This window comes from Hyaena hyaena, unplaced genomic scaffold (assembly GCF_003009895.1).
Source record: "Hyaena hyaena isolate Hyena2069 unplaced genomic scaffold, ASM300989v1 scaffold_606, whole genome shotgun sequence".
Taxonomy (NCBI): domain Eukaryota; kingdom Metazoa; phylum Chordata; class Mammalia; order Carnivora; family Hyaenidae; genus Hyaena; species Hyaena hyaena.
In genome coordinates this window covers 991,772-1,009,790 of record NW_024081238.1, presented here as the reverse complement: position 1 = coordinate 1,009,790, position 18,019 = coordinate 991,772, and the positions used below count along the sequence as shown (strand labels likewise).

At 37.7% G+C, this 18,019-nt stretch overlaps 1 protein-coding gene across 2 annotated transcripts in view; it reads right to left on the bottom strand.

Annotated features, from left to right (window-relative positions):
* Nucleotides 1-18,019, bottom strand: part of PLA2G4A (phospholipase A2 group IVA) — a 160,465-nt gene that overhangs the window by 109,756 nt on the left and 32,690 nt on the right. For both annotated transcript variants that reach the window (XM_039257200.1, XM_039257201.1), the window contains one exon: nt 6,250-6,331. In XM_039257200.1, the coding sequence (XP_039113131.1) occupies nt 6,250-6,331 (82 nt within the window). The remainder of the gene's footprint in view (nt 1-6,249; nt 6,332-18,019) is intronic.

Sequence of the window (18,019 nt, the reverse complement as noted above, 5' to 3'; positions counted from 1 at the left end):
CTCAAGGCTAAACACCTATTTTATAAAACATAAGATACAGGCCACATACATGCATACTAATGCATGGTTAGATGCCTGTGTGGCAAGCATTAACCAGAAGTTTGGATGGCTGGCAGAAGTGCACAGCAGTGAACTATGCCCAAGTGCATCAGAAAAGACAATGGACGTGCCATCCTACATCTACTTCTTTTAAGCAGAAAAAAAGAAGGATCCATTTAATTTGCTCGACAAAGAAATTCACAATGGAAATTTGTCTCCAGGTGAAAAACTGAAAATCATCTGCATGGGATATCCCCAAAGAATATCCTTTAGCTCACACAAAGATTATATTTGAAAAATAAATGTCTTCTCAGGGCACCTGGGTGGCTCAGTCAGTTGCGTGTCTGACTTCATCTGTTCATGATCTCATGGCGTTTGTGAGTTCAAGCCCTGCATCGAGCTCGCTGCCGTCAGCACAGAGTCCACTTTGGATACTCTGCGCATCCCCCCCACCCCTTCCCTCTCACACAAATAAATAAATCTGAAAAAAAGAAAGGAAGGAAGGAAGGGAGGGAGGGAGGGAGGGAGGGAGGAAGGAAGGTCTTATGTTGGTATCTGAAATAATTTTAACAATAATAGATAATACTATTGAGCACTTACTATATGTCAGGCATGTGAGTGCTTCACGCTTCACATTAGTCAATGCACTGAATTCTCATAACATTTCTATGGTGAAAAAAGAAGACAAAGGAAACTTGCCCAAGAATATGGGATGAGGGACTAGTGTTTTGCCTCTGGAGACCATGCTCTTTCATAAATATATTCTGCCTGCTCCCTAGAGATTTGATCACCATGGTATTCAAGAAGGTCTACCAGAGATAATATATTTTCACTCAAAAACTTAAATAGATAATGCTCTTCTATATACACACATGACACCTTGCCTCTCAGGCTAACACTTACAAATAGGAAGGTTGAGTTCTAAGCCCGTTTCCCAGGGAATTATTAACACTATGCATTGCAGGTCATGTCCTTTGAAGAGGCTAAATCCTCTGGGTGGTCCCGGGGGTGAGGGGATTCAGGCTGCTGCTTGAGAGAGCAAGGCTGGAGGAAAGAGGGGAACCCTTCCCAGACGTACTGAATCAGAATCTACACAAGAACCGCCGGTGACTCACATGGACATTAATGTTTGAAACACACCACTTGGAGAGATTAGGTCAGTCTTGGACTTGTAAATGGCACAGCTGTTTAAAAATTAGGAAGATTATCTAGATCCTATGAGTTTATCCACAATAAAACATCATTTACCCACAAACACAGACTTTATGCAAATACAAGCTTACCGATTTTAAGAAAACCCTAGAAGAGCACCTTAACATATGAAGTAATACAATCTAATAAAAGTTGGTTACAATACAGGAGTTCATAATTCTCCCAGATATGTTTATTTTTTCTTAAAGTTTAAATGTTGGAATTAAGCTCTGTGTTCTCCTGAATTCTTAAGGAAAGTAGATCTATCTGCAATCCCACAACCATCTTCAGAAACCCTAACGCTGGTGACGTTAATTCTGTAAAGAGAAAGAGTTCAGTGCCTATGAGACAGACAAGAATCATTAGTATATTTGCATAATTAGGATCTTAAAAATATCTAAAACTGGTATAGTATTTTATTGTTTCAAATACACTACGGTATCCATTTTCCAATTTCATCTTACAGAATAAAACATGACTTTATCCAGTTGTGAATTCTGAGACTGGCCTCCATTATCACCTTTGACCTGTGTTTTCCCCAACATAAAAAGAAGCAGAAACTCAGGGAGTTGGCTAAAACATTTGTGCTGGCTCTTTCATTTGGTTTTAAAATCAGGCTTGCGGCCAGGGTTGTGTGCTTCATTTCACATATGCACAAAGAAAACTCTACTACCAACTGAAATTTTATGGTCACTGTAGTCATTCTGCAAATATGTAACCTCTGATAGCAGAGGAAAGGAATAATAAAAAATACAGAGTTCAATATATATCCATCAACACTTGCACCTGCTGCAGTGTTGACATGCTCCTGGCTACATGTTACATTTAATATACAGTAAAACCTTGGACCATGAGTAACTTGTTCTGTGAGTGTTCTGCAAGATGAGCAAACATTTCTAATAAATTTTAATTTGATAAAGAGTGATGTCTTGCAATATGAGTAGTACGTGACGCCAAATGTCACATGATCCCAACTGAGCCAATGGCGCTTGAAATTGCTTTGAGACTCAAGTGCTTTGGATTACACGCATGTTCCCAGAACAGAGAATGCTTCCAAACCAAGGTTGGACTGCATATGTATATAATACTATAGCTTTAAAAGTGACAGTTATGTTAATATTGACAAAATAAGGCAAACTACTTATTTTAAAAATAAGACTGTGGCAAGTCAGTTGCAATTATGAATTTCAAACAACCTCTTCATATGATGTGAGAATATGAATGCACGGAAGGTTGGGCACTGGGATACCAATATAAATTATACATTTGCGTACACAGTGATTAGCAACCAGGTCTGTGAAGGGGCTGTCCTGCCCTTGGCTGACCCAGACCCTTAGGTAAAACAACAAAATGAAGGAAATATTATGATTTTTTTTTAATTTTTTTAATGTTTTATTTATCTCTAGGAGAGAGAGAGAGAGACAGCGTGAGCAGGGGAGGGTCAGAGAGAGAGGGAGTCACAGACGGGAACAGGCTCCAGGCTCTGAGCTGGCAGTCAGCACAGAGCCCGACGCGGGGCTCGAACCCACGAACCGCGAGATCATGACCTAAGAGAAAGTCGGACGCTTAACCGACTAAGCCACCCAGGCGCCCCGGAGATATTATGATTAAAATGCCAACTCTGACCCCTCAAAAGAAAGTTCATGGGGTGCCGCTAATTTTATTATGATGTTTTGACAACATAACATGATATTTTTAAATGGGGATACTTAGAAAAGGATGCTTTATCAAGGGACAAAATAAAAAATAGATATAATTTTAGTAATATCTCAAAAAAAGAAAAGAAAAAGACAGATATAGGTATTTTACTAGGAACCAACCATTTGATTTTTTGTGGGACCCTTGAGAAAGCTCCCACATTCACAGGCAAAACCAAAAAACCCAGGAGTAATCTGTCATTCTTCTTTATCAACATGTAAAACTTTATGGAAATTTGCCTTCTTAAATAAATGCAGACGCTATCAACAGCAGAAGAGGGTGTAGGTTTATGCTATCATGGTCTTCTCAGCTCTTAGGGCATTTTTTGTAGTTTTATCCTTGTCTAGATTGAAAGGATTCTATACACCAAGAATCCAAATTCAGTTTACTTGGTAATTTGTATTGATCAAGCTCACCACACAGTATCATCAAAACTCCTCTTAGGGAAGTGACAGCTAGTGCCAATACCTTTTCCACTGTAATAATCTCCTACAGCTTCTCAGAAATAAAGTGCTTGGTGATGTATAGCACCCCTTCACTTTTTCATGCTAACCTTCTCACTGAATTCATTTCTCTAAGACTTTCTCTTGTTCTTCCTTCTTACCTCTTCCTGACTTTTTATAAACTCATTAAGGTGATATAAAGGGTTAGCAACCATTCCCCCTCCTCCAAAAAAATTATGTAGTAACTCAAATGAAATAAAATCAAATTACAAATGCTGAATAAAAAGTCTACCAGAATGTCATAACACTGTCCTTTTTCCTATAGGGATTAATCTCCAGTGGCCATTCCTTCCATGGGTCCTTCATTTTCAAAAGGAAGCTTCTAGAGACCAAGGGTCTAAGCTGTGTTGTGGACACTGTGAGGATCCAAAATGAACCTCATGAGTTAATATCTCATGTTCATATATAAGTATTATTGTCAATGTCAACTCACATAGGTTTAAAATGACATGTGCTACACTACTATCTCCCCTGGCTTAATTCTAATAAATAACCATGGCCCAAATACCTGTGCCTGTGGGGGAAGTAGCTAGGAAATCAGATTCATACCGGCTGAAGGTGACTCACAGAGTATAGAGCTTGAACTGCTGTGTGGGCTCATCTTAACCACAGTAACACCCATTGTGTCTGAATGCCAGAGTTCTGTGCTATAGGAAAGAGTTGCTGCTGCTTTGTATAAGACATAACTATATTTTTTTAAAAGTCAAATTAGGTTATTAACTTGCATGCCTGGCAAGTTACTGACCTAGGCTTCAAGAGAATTAAGAAGAGCTTTTCTAACAACCGGCCTCTTAAGTTTTAAAGCCTGTGTCTTTTCTCAAGGTCATGGGGGATAAACCAGTTTTTAAATAGGGTTTCTGATGTGGCCCTTTCTTCCAGTGAACTCCCATTTAAATGATGGAAATGCAAGCAATTATAAAAAGCAAAATAAGAATAACTTCAGAAGAACATTGACCAAGGAGTGTTTAAATGGGTTGGACTGAAGTAGGAGATAAAATTTAGAATATAAATCCCTGGGCCAGATGAGAATTGAAGAAATTATCCTTGTACTCTCATCTCCTATGAAAACTACTGCTCATCCAAAGCTCTTGCCATTAGATTCTACACCCTGTTTCCCATTTTACTTCGGACGTTTGAAAAAACTTTTTTAAAGTATTTATTTATTTGAGAGAGGCAGAGACAGTGTGAGTGGGGGAGGGGCAAAGAGGAAGAGAGGGAGAGAGAGAGAATCCCAAGCAAGCAGTGCAGAGCCTGATGCAGGGGCTCGAACTCACGAAACTCTGAGATCATGACCTGAGCCTAAACCAAGAGTCAAACACTTGGCCAACTGAGCCATACAGGTGCCCTGTTTACTTCTGACTTTTACCCACTTCCTGGACACCCCCTCTCATTTGCTGAAGGCTTGGGCACTGAGCCCGCATTTTTTTTTCATAGTACTTAACTGTTGTCTATTGGCCCATTGTCAGCATGATTTCAACAAGCTCATTTTTATTCTTGCATCTGTTATCATATTTTTTATTCTTAAAAATAAAAAGTATATTCCACATTTGCTTCCAATACATTTAACACAATATGGCCAGAACAAACATTTTTTAAAATGTTTTTAAGTTTATTTATTTATATTGAGAGAGACAGAGACAGCACCGCGAGCAGAGGAGGGGGAGAGAGAAAGGGAGAGTGAGAGAATCCCAAGCGGGCTCCACGCGGTTAGTGCAGAGCCCAACGTGGGGCTTGAACTCATGAAACTGTGAGATCATGACCTGAACGGAAAACAAGAGTGGGAGGCTTAACCGGCGAAGCCACCCAGGCGTCCCCAGAACAAAGGTTTTTTAAAATGAAAAGTCAATTTGGGACTTACGACAAAAATGCCATCAAACTTTTCCCATTGCGTTTCTGATGAAATCTCAACCTCAGTTTTGTTAGATGCGTTCTGGTCCCCCTTCCCCTTTGCTGTCTCTTCTCCCACAACACTTGGTCTCTTCAAGTTCCTCATAGGCACTCTGTTCTCTCGCTTTCAAAAACTCTGCTCGCTCAGCCTGGGACTTCTCCCTCTCAACACCAAGGTTTTCTTCCTCCAAGTACCAGTTTGAACATCATTCGGCGAGGCAGCCTTCCCTGCCTGCTTCCCAGGCTGACAACCTACAATCTCCATTCCTTCTCCAAAATCTGTTCCGAGAGGTAAATCGCACGTTCCCATATTTTAGCAATGATCTAAAACTTTTCCAAACTCATCATCATAATCCTTCTCCCTCTTTCTTTGTATTGCCGCCCCCAGGACCCCCAGCCTTTTGAGTGGTGAGATTAACTCGGAAAACGGCTTTTCCAAGCATGGCAAAGGCTACTGCCAGCAAGTTAATTCAACATTATCCTCAGGCTGCGGTTCAGGTTGCTGGAAGCTGTGCTACACCAGTTTCTGTAGCTATTTCCACACATAATAAACACATTTACGGGCATAAGAACTAGAGAAACTGCATTTTTTTAATCCTATAGGCACAATGCCTCAGAGGCAGCTTGTTTGAAGTCTTGACTCAGCACTCTTTTCAAAACAGAATTAAATCGAATTTACTTTAATTCCAAAAATCTGTATCTCATAAGACAGTCCTTTTTTTCTGACTCCAAGGAGCCTCAATTAATGTAAAGTCAAGATAAAATACTATTCCGACAGAAAGCAGAGCATCAGAGAACTGTTAGGAAAGTTATCACTCAAAGATACAGACAAAGATAACCACGTCTGAAAGAGAGGGAGCCCCTGGCTTGTCAGATGACTGGAGCGACTAAATTATGCATTTTCCACAGAAAAGCAAATAAGGACACTTACGCATGTCACCGAAGGCCCCCTTTGTCACTTTGGTGGCACGTAACACCACTACTGTGAACTTGTGGGAATACTGGTGCTCCACCTGGAAACAGATAATAGTAAATTAAAAATAAGCTTCCAATATAGGATCCAAGCAAACTATTGTCGTTGTTTCCTTGAGCCTAGTGAAAAACATTCAGGGTAAAGGGAAGTAACGTTCATACCAGAAACATTCTTTGATCCCAGGGCTGTTCCTTATTCGATTTTCTGTCTTCTCTCTCCCACCGCAGAATTATTGAAAAGTTTAGATCATGCTTTAGAAATGTCACTACAACTTGACTACTGGAACTTTGCTGCTGTCAGGTTTACCCAGCTTGAGGGAAAATGTAAATCAGGACTGCAAGCCTTCTAGGAAGACAATCAGGCTTTGTACGGAATGACAAGGAAGCCAGGGCTTAGAAAGGCAAAGTCAGAGCAAGCTGTTTGCATTATTCAGATTTGTTTGTTTTTATTGTTACTATTGAATGAAAGTTTTCTTTGGCAAGACATTTCCAGAAGTTTTTAAAATCCTACGGATCCAAGGCAATGGCCGGTAAACTACTTCTATTAATTTTAATGCATTTGTTATAAACCATATGCAACAATGTTTAAATTTTCTAATAGCCTAATAGCTTGTACGCACATAATAAAGAATAACAGGTTGAGGACTATTAAATACTTCACCTAGCTCAAAAGTACTCACTAGACAACTCTATCAACCGAAACAGTAAGGAAGCAGGAATTCACTAAGTTCTCTGAGCAACTGAAAAGATCACAAAATCTTTATCCAAAGTTTAACCTTAGAATAAGCCCACATTTATAAGCTACTCCTATCTTTCCTGACTTTAAACAGCCTTGCTTACCTCTTTAAAAAGTCCATAATTGATTCTAAAAAGCTAAGATATTGGCAACACTGATAAATGACTAATGACAGTCTAAAATCGAGGCGGTAGAAAAAATTGTTTATCATTGATTCATATGGAGGACCAGCAGTAGTGAGATATAGAATAAAAGTTATACAGCATTCAACACTTTCTGAAGATATCGCACTATCAATAGAAGAATTTATGTTCAGATTTATAATGTAGCCATCAGGAAGAGGTGAAGTCATGAATGATGAGCATACTCTATTTAAAAAGACAGAGAAACATGTAAAATCTTTCAAGATCATTCTTATTCAAGTTTATTATTGAAGAGAAATACCTTCTATATCCAGAGGTGCCTGAATAGGCAAAGTTTTATTCTATATAAGTGAAATTATCAATTATAAATTAAATGAATGCTTGTAAAAACAAAAAAGTGTGTTGCCCTATACAACTCTATACACACATGCTGCCCCTACAAAAACAAAACAAAACAAAACAAAAGAACCCACTATATTAGTCGGAGACTTCAACACTCCTCTATTAGAAATAGAACCATCAGGCAGCAAATTAGTAAGAACACATTGCAACTCAACAGCACATTCAGTCAACTAGATATACTTGACATCTATGGACTACTTCATCCAGCCCCAGAATATACATTCTTCTTAAGCTCAAGTTGAACAATCATACGATATGTACTCTCAGACCACAATTGAATTAAACAGGAGATCAAAACTGAATGGTATCTGGAAAAGTAACAAAGTACTTGGAGATTAAATGACACACTTTTAAATAATACATATGTCAAAGAAGAAGCCTCAAGAGAAATTTTTAAATATTTGGAACTAAATGAAAATGAAACTACAACGTATCAGAATTTGGGGTATGCAGTGAAAGTAGTGCTTAGAGGGAAATTAAATAATATGTATTTTGATAGACATATAGATACTATTTCATATATACATATATTTCAATTTTTATTTCATGATCTGCATATATGAAAAGAAGAAAGATTTAAAATCAAAAGCAAAAATTAAGTCCAAAGTAAGAAGAAGAAATATAGTAAAAAATTAGAGCAGGAATGAATGGAAAATCAATAGAGAAAATCATTGACACTAAAAGTTGGTTCTTTGAAAAGAGTAAAAAAATCAATAAGCCAGGCTAAATAAGAAAAAAAGAGAGCACAAATTATAAATATCATAAATGAAGGAAGGAGGTTTATTCCAGATTCTGTGTACATTACATGGATAATAAAGGAATACTATGAACAACTCCAAGCCCACAATTTAATAACCTAGATGAAATGGACCACTTCCTTGAAAGACATAATGTACCAAAACTCTCACAAGTAGAAATAGACAAGCTTAATAGGCCTATATCAGAAATTGACTCACTTAACCTTCGAAAACTGAAAGCATCAGGCCCAGATGGATTCACTGGTAATTCTACTAAACACTTAAGGAAGAAATTACACCAATATTCTCCAATTTCTTCCAGAAGACAGAAGCAGAAAATATAATGCCTAACTCATTTTATGAAGCCAGCATTACCCTGCTAACAAAACCAGACAGAGACATTACAAGGAAAAAATAAACCCACTACAGACCAGTATCTATCATAAACATAGATGAAAAAGTTCTCAACAAGTTATTAGCAAATAGAAGCCAATAATATATACAAGGAAATATAACCACAACCAAGTGGGATTTATCCTAGGTATGCGAGGCTGGTTTAGCATTCAAAAATCAAATAATGCAGTCCATCACATAAACAGTCTAAACAAGAAATATAACATGATCATATCAATAGTACAGAGAAATCATTTGGCAAAATTCAACATCTATTTATGGTAAAAATTCTCAGCAATCAAAGAATAGATGGGAACTTGCTCAACCTGGTAAAGAACATAGGTATTATTTATATTTATATATAACTAAAGTGAGATTCTGAGAGGTTAAATAATTTCCCAGTATCCCATAAATAGGAAAAGTTAAACTTGAATTAGAATCCATTCTTGCTGTTCTCAATGTCTTCACTCTTTGCACGTTCCTTCACTTACACAGAGAATAATACCATGTAATAAATGGAAAAGGCTGTTTCCAATTATTAAAGTGGTACAGTTATACTCTAGTCAGTCTGTTATATCTGTAGTTGATCTGAAGTTCCTCTAGTAACTGAATTTATTTCCTCTATCATTCAGCTATTTTAATCTGCTTTTATTTCTATTAGCTTCAATTCTGTCTTACTTATAATGAATGAAATATTTGCAAACCATTCATAGTAAATAGGGGACAAATCAACCATTTCTTGGTTCTTGTAAGTTAATTTTGGAGACATCATAAATCTTCAGATTACCTGTAAGTTATTTTCAAAACATGAGTGTCAAATCATGGCCATTTCCTTTTAAGAGCTGTAAAGATTATAGTATCTATAAAGTAAATACAAACTCTTTGAGAAAAATGTTTAGTTTCAATCAAATCCAAATATCTTTTGATAATTCTTCACTATGTTTCCTGGGGCCAATATCAGTAATAATGTCAAACTCGTATGAACTAGACTGGCTTCCGACTTGGATTGGAGAGTTTTGGTTATGTCTTAGGGGTGGTGCCAGAGGAAATGATATTATTGCATCCACAACCAGTGTTCCCTGGAGGAAACTGATGACTCAGCACAATGCTAGCTGCTCGTTGGCAAAAAGAAATGCCGTATTTCAATTGAGATGTCAAATATAAGCTCAATACACTGACTCAGCCACCAAGATTAAGCTTTGCCTTCAGGTCTTGGATTACCTTACTTTGAGTATCTTTTTCATCCCTAATCTTTTCCATCATGAAAATCATGACCCTTTTTCTTCTCACAATTTCCTAGTCATTATCAAAATAGCTACTGTATTAAATTCATTCTGGAGAATTATATTAACAAACCTAACTAAAATGACTGGGCATTGGAAATGAGAACCAGTCAGTTTGTGAAAAATCAATTTGATGATTGTTCTAATCTGTTGAAAGTTCAACTGTTATAAAGAACCAAAGAAACAATCATAAAAACAAATCTGATGGAAGAGAAGGTAGATTCTGCATGCAAATATTTTTCTTTCTCTACTTAACTGACATTGCCTAATTTTAACTCAAACTAAAACCAAAGACTGTTACTATGATAAAGACTGCAAAATCCAGAGACTGTGATAACCACAATCAGCAATAGGCAATTTCAAGCAGATCTCGGAAATGTTTTTAAAAGAACTGCTGCATTGATGCCATCTAAGAGTTAGAATAGTGTTTTAGATAAGATGCCTATTTTTGGTTTCACTTCCTGGTGTGGAGTTTCATTCTGATTCATTTGAGAGAAACAGGTATTGTGTTACTACTACTCTCTCTCACACATTTTTTAAGAGTGACCAGTTTAACTATTTACAATCTACAATTCTATCTAAACTCAAAAAATTCTCATCTATGGATTGCTATATGCACAAATTATCCTAATACTCAAAACACCTAATTTGTCAACAGAATTTGTTAGTTCTAACAGAGTTAGATTTTTCTTTGTTAAAAGAAAATCATAATCAGAAATCTGATTTGAGCTTCTTCTCCCTCATGACCAAGAAACTTTCCACTTATACAATGTGTGTGTGTATATGTGTGTGTGTGTGTGTGTATAAAATATAGTAATAAATATACCATAATAAATATGCATATATATGTTTAAAAATTAAAGGATGATATCGAGTTCATTTTCACTGATGTTAGAAGATTTTTAAGTCCTATTTTAAATGGGACTACTGAGAAAGTTCTAGCAGAAAATCACTATAAAAAATTGATGGTGTTTTACATCTAAATACAGTTTACATCTAAAATACTCAATGACACATTCACCATAAATTTATAGTGACTATAACATCTTTAAAATACCTAAAATTAAACAGTCACCCTAATTTTTAGCACCTAAATTTTAATTGAGATGTAGATTCTGGTCCAATGGTAATTAAGCAGCCATAGTACCACACACACAAAAATTTTTTTTTAAATACAAGCTTGTGTCCTACTTGGTAATACCCTTGAAGAAATGTACACTATTCTTGGAGTAGTTATGGCTGAGTTAAGGACCATGAGGTAGAGAGGTACACCTTCGTTCTCCTGGAGGGGCTCTTTATTTGTCTTTTTAAAAGTTTATTTTGAGAGAGAGAGAGTAGGGAAGTATCAGAGAGAGAGGGAAAGAAAAGATCCCAAGCAGGCTCCACACTGTCAGCACAGAACCCGATGCAGGGCTTGAACTCATGAACCATGAGATCATGACCTGAACTGAAACTGTCTGAGCCACACAGGTGCTCCTCATTCTCCTGGAGAGGCTCTTTAGAACACACAAAGCACTATCTGCTTGAAAACTTGAAAAGTTTTCCCCACACATTCTTAAAGATGTTTTGGGTGGCAGAAATACTTAATTTGGTTTAGAATTACTGACATAGATGATATGTTCATTCAAATCTAAGATGTCTCTGCAGTGATGATTTTCAGATGTGTACACTAATTCTAGTAGATCCAACACTCTTGAAAATATAGATATATTTACAGATGCCATTTGGGGTAATTTTATTTTATTTTTTTAGGGACTTTATTTTATTATCTTTATTTTAAGGGACTTCTTAAAAACCTTCTCTTTGTCTTCCTGTGTCTGTCATTAAGCAATATGGTGAAAGATTCATAACAAAAGATATAAACATAAGTCAAAAGGGGATTTACAATAAATTGCCTTATATTTTCTATCTTAGTTTTTCTGCCTTGGTTTCCTCATCTGTTAAATGGCAATTATTTCACCAAAGACATGGGATTTGTCAAGGGTCCCCTCAAACTAATCCAGACTCCAACATTAGAATTTCACACTGAGGAATACTGAATGTCAAGTTTGAGGGATAATTTTTTTTTAAATTTTTTTGTCTTTATTTTATTTTGAGAGACAGAGAGCAAGCAGGGGAAGGGCAGAGAGAGAGAGAGGGAGACACAGGATCTGAAGCAGGCTCCAGGCTCTGAGCTAGCTGTCAGTACAGAGCCCGACGCAGGGCTCGAACCCACGGACTGTGAGATCATGACCTGAGCCGAAGTCGGACGCTTAACCGACTGAGCCACCCAGGCTCCCCAAGTTTGAGGGATAATTTAACCATCTGCAAAACTCTTTCAAGATCAGACTTTTGTCTCTCTTCTGGGGATTATGTAGAGGCACTACTGATTTTGAGTAACAGTAAAGGGGAACTCCACTTGTGATAATGGCAGATTAAACAATCTGGATTACCACTTCTCACAGAAAATAACTAAAAACTGGATAAGGTTTTACAAAGCGTGTAAAGATTTTCCTAAAAGTAACTGTGACTGACTTTGGAGTACTCAGATTAAACATTACTTCTGAGTGTGTCTGCTAGGGTGTTTCCAAATGGGATTATTATCTGAATGAGTGGACTCAGAAAAGTAGATTGCCTTCCCTCCGTGTGGACTGGCATCATCCAATCTATTGGGGGCCTGAACAGAACAAAAAGAAGAATATGCCTCTTTTCTCCCAGTCTCACTGCTTGAACCGAAGCCCCTCATTTCATCTTCTCCTGACCTTGGACTGCTACTTATGCCATTAGCCCCCTGGGTTCTCCAGCCTCCAGAACTGGACTGAACTAAACCCCTGTCTTTTCTGGGTTTCCAGTTTACAGATGGCAGAACGGGTGACTTCACAGCCTCCATAACCACATGAGACAATTCCTCAAAATAAATCTCCATATCTAGATCTATCTGCTATGGTCTGGATGTTTGTGGCCCCCAAAATTCATTTGTTGAAATCCTAACCCCTCAAAGGTTAGGAGATGGGAGCTTTGGGAGGTACAAGGAACTCTCATGAATGGTTTAGTGCCTTTATGAAACAGAATCTAGACAGATTCTTTGCCTCTTCTACCTTGTGAAGATGAAGTGGCTACAATCCAGGAAGAGAGCCCTCATCAAATGCAACCATGCTGGTGCCTTGATCTTAGATTTTATAGCCTCCAGAATTGTGAGCAATAACTTTGTTTAGAAGCTAAATCAAGACTCTCTCTCTGTTTCTCTGTCTATGTCCTATTGATTCTGTTTCTCTTGAGAACATTGACTAATACAGTAACAAAGAACTAACAATAATGAAAGGTCTTAACTACCAGGAGAGAGATCAAAAGTCAAAGAGAGGCACAGCAAACCAGAGAGGTAAGCACAGTTTTGCCACAGGGGCACTTGCTGATCCAGAGAGGAGGAGGCTGAGCCTAAGCAGCCTTGAGACATGATGAGCCTTCTAAGGATTAGTACCCTAGTAAATCACTCCCCACCCCCTGTTTTAAGTTGGGAATGTCATAGACTGCACCATAAGGAATGACTGGTATCAGGGAAAGATTAGAAGCTTATCAATAACCATCCTTTTTTCACTTTTCTAGAACTTGGTAGTGCTCACATACACAAAATATGCTATTTGCCATAACACTGGTTACTAATTTGCCCAGTGCTTAGGCTTTTACAATTGGAGTTTTGCTACCTTTTTATTTTTGATTTCTCAGTAGCAGTATCTTACCTTCTGAGGTCCCTTGGCTGGAAATGCCTTTCTTTTCTGTGTCTAGAAAATACTTTTATACACATCTCAATTTATTATTTATAAAAGCCCCGTGAAGCAGATACAGTAGGTACCATTCATACGGTTTTCCACATGAAGCAGCTAAAACTCAGTTTAGGTGCTCATGAGCACGTAACTGAAGACAGGAACCAGCACTAGAATACTAGTTCTTTGACAACTTCCCAGTGCTCCCCCCACCCCCTACCATGTTACCATAATAATCTAGAATAATAGCTTCCTACTTTCTTGGTAAAATTTCCAGTCATCCCACAATGATGTTTCTCAAAGGTCCCTGTATTTAGCAAGCTCACATACCCATGTGGTTGACTGTCTCTAATGTGAAGACAACCTTCGATTCTGTGGATGTAGGACAGTGGCCCTCCATTGCTAATAGGTGGTGGGAAGAGGTGTGGATTCTTTTTCACTCCAGGGAAGTGACTCATTTTCAGACTAAAAAGCTGGAAATTTTTATAAATATTTTATACTTGATCTAGCCTTGTAGAATTGGTCTCCTTGGTCTAAAAGAATGTCAATAGAGCCTGGAGACACAAACATCCTTCAGGTTGGAAAACATCTCACAACAACTCTAAACATATGGAAATTGAAGTCTGCCAGAGGTTTATCCTTCCATTTTCTACCAAGTTCTTAAAAGCCAGTACTATGGGAAGCAAGAAAACTTGCTGGCTGTAAATTGCTGCATCAGCCCACGGGATTCTCCAACATGTCACTGCATTACAGGGGTGGTAAAATAAGGCCAATCTTCTATGCCTTGAGGCAGCCAAAAGTGTGTTGGCCTGTCTGACGCCATTCAGCACAAGTTAGCTGACTTAGTTTTCCCAATCTTTCCTTTTTACTAAAATTGTTCTGTGTTGAGTATGCGAAATATGTGTTACATATTTTGAAAAGTATCTGTGAAAACTAGAGCAGGGAATTTTGTCACTAAAACAATTTACACAGACACACATACACACAGTCTTTTTCACACATACACAGAAAGAACAAGAAGAACAAAATTATAAAGTGCTCAGGATCCTCTTCATTTAAAAGGGCTATAAATTGGAATACTAATTAAATGTCTCACCCTGAGACTGGGAAAGGTCATGAAAAGTGTGATACAGGTATGTGGTTTGCATGCTTCATTATATGAAATGTTACATAGGTAATTACTATAGCCTAAATATTTAGCTCTACTTAAAATTTAGGAGCAAAGGTGACAGCAATGAGCTTTAAAATATCTAGATGCATTTTGATTTTTAAATATACTCTTCCATGTTAAAAGAAGAAACTAGGTGTGCCTGAGTGGCTCAGTTGGTTAAGAATCTGATTTCAGGGGCACCTGGGTGGTTCAGTGGGTTAAGCGTCCGACTTTGGCTCAGGTCATATCTCATGGTTAGTGGGTTCAAGCCCCACCTCGGGCTCTGTGCTGACTGCCAGCCCAAAGCCTGGAGTCTGTTCAGATTCTGTATCTCCCTCTTTCTCTCTGACACCCCACCCCCACCCTGCTCTCTCTCTCTCAAAAATAAATAAAACATTGAAAAAAAATTTTTTTTAAAGAATTTGTCTTCAGCTCAGGTCATGATTTAACAGATCTTGAGTTTGAGCCCTGCATCGGTCTATATGCTGACAGCAGAGAGGCTGGTTTGAATCCACTGTCCCTCTCTATCTCTGCCCCTGTCTGCTCCCACTCTCTGTCTTTCCCTCTGTCTCTCAAAAATAAACAAACATTTAGAAGAAGAAGGAGGAGGAGGAGGAGGAGGAGGAGAAGAAGAAACTAAATGGCCAATTCACAGATCATCTGACAAGACACAAGTGAAGACTGTATGGCAGTCAGTACTAAGGCCTGGTCAGATCAGGTAGAAGAGTGAGGTCATTTGAAATAATAATGTTCTCTGTAATGTATTATACTCCAACCATACTGAACTTCTTTCATTTCCTTAAATGAACTTGCTCTTGTCCACACTATCCCATATTTGCTTTTTTCCAATCCAGAAAAGTAATTTTCTCCCTCTTCACTTAACTTTTACTAAACTTTCAGGTCTCTGTCACTCCCTCTAGGGACATGTCACTCTCTCTAGGAATTTCAGAGGGATTCCCATTATTCGTTGCTCCCAGAGTTATTAGTTTATTTTATTAGTTTTATTTGTTTTATCAGTTATTATCATTGTCTCTTATCAGAGCCCTTTCTAAATATTATGGTTAGTGTGTAAATCAATGTTTTTTTCTGCTAGACATAAGCTCAGTTCAGGGACTCTGTCTTGTTGGGAGCCATCCTGAGCCCACTAGTCGAGAAAGCTCCTGGTGAGGTTAAAGCAAGTTTGTACGGTCTCTTGCCAATCAGATGATGACCGATATCCACCCCCACTGAATTATTTCTGCTTGAGCACCTACCCCCAAATGTATCTTGTTGATCGGTCTCAGGAGTGACTTGTCCCCTTATTTTGGCCCTGGTATGATGATTACACCTTGTGAAGGAACTTTTTGTGGGAACTTCTTTTGATTATGGGAACAGACATCGTGTCTCCAGCAGGTCCTGTTTCCCTCCATACTTTCCCTTGAACTATAAACAGGCTAATGACCCTTACTCATAAAAGATTGACTTTTACATGTACAATTCTGTTTCTACTGTTGTGTTAGTCCAAGAGGTTCATAAAGCTCAACGTGTATGTCAGCTAACCAAAACTGCCTCTCATGCCCTAGCTATTCAAGAAATCATAAAACTAGACACAAAGGTAAATGCACTTGAAGACGCTATTCTATGTATTGGAAATGAGCTAAACTCTTTAAAGGTACAGTTGGCTCTCAGGTGCCATAAAGAATATAACTGGACAATTAAGTCTTGCCCGAAGACAAAAAGCCTAACTTAGAGAGAAGGAACAGATAAGAGCAGAACATAAATTACTACATATACCTTTGCTAACTGGTGATGTATAGCAGTCCCTTCCCTAGGCCTACATTCCACAAACACCTTCCCTTACGCTGTCAGCTGTGATAAGGATGGATAAGAGTATCTACAACTTAACTATGACTTAATCTTAATGTTATTAAAATGTGTATGTTATCCTGTTTTTTTGCTAAGAACACCCTGTTATTTTCTTAGTTACTCAACCTCACTATAATTGGGGTAGTTCCACAAGAATACTTCTGTAAAACCTGTTTCTGTACATTTTCCAAAATATCTTATCACAGAGAACTATCCATTGTAAAAAATTCATTTTCTGATGCCATGTTAGCATTTGACCTATAAACAAAGACACCAAAACTGACAGGGCAGAGGTGCCTGCTTGGTGATCAGAAAGAATCTTGGGACACTCTCACTCTCTCTCGCCTACACTGTCCGTCTTTCAGAGACCCCTGGACTTGGCCGGAGCTGGACTCCAGAACTGTCTGATCCCCCTTTGCATCCCCATTGCCTACTGACAACTGACAGAGCGTGGTACACATGGGCAATAAATAATGATAAGTGCTCGGGAAAAAATTGCAATAGAGGTAGAATGAATTGAAAATCCAAATGTTAGGATTCAGAATTATTGATGGTCTTTTTGTCTCGGGCTCAGGGTTATAGACTTTAACTTTATCTTCCTTCTTCCTTTTCAGTTCCCAGTGCCAAATTTCATGTTAGTGTTGAAGAATGAACACTTTGGTTAAGTTCTCTGAGGGTGATAAAAATTACTCACCACTCTTGAGGTGGTGGGGTGAGAAAAATTAATCTGTGCATAAGATATAGAAACTTCATTGATATGAAAAAGAAAGGAACCTACCTTTACTGTTGAAATGCATCTATAGAAAATCATAATTGAGGAAAGTAGAAGACTGTTTCACAAAACAAAGATTATCTCATTTATTTTATTTTTGTGAGCCTTGAATCAATCATCTCATTTTAAACCCTGATTATATGCTTTTTACAAAAACCATACTTTAAGTATAAGCTAAAATATAAATTTCAAGTAAAAGGATGCACATTCTAATCAAAGAAACCAGAAGAGTTCAAATTAATAACAGACAAAGCGAAATTTAGAACAAAGTTATTATTAGAGATAAAAGAGAGGACATAATGATAAAACATCAATTAGACCAGAAATATACACATTCACAAGTTATATGAACTAATAATATATCTTCAAAACTCATAAAGCAAAAGTTTTAAAATGGAACATACTGTTGTATATGGAACATTTACCACACTAGAAAATATGCTAGGCCATAATCATATATAAGCATATTACAAACAACAAAAAATCATGCAGGATATATTCTCTGAACACAGTGGAATTAGATTAGAA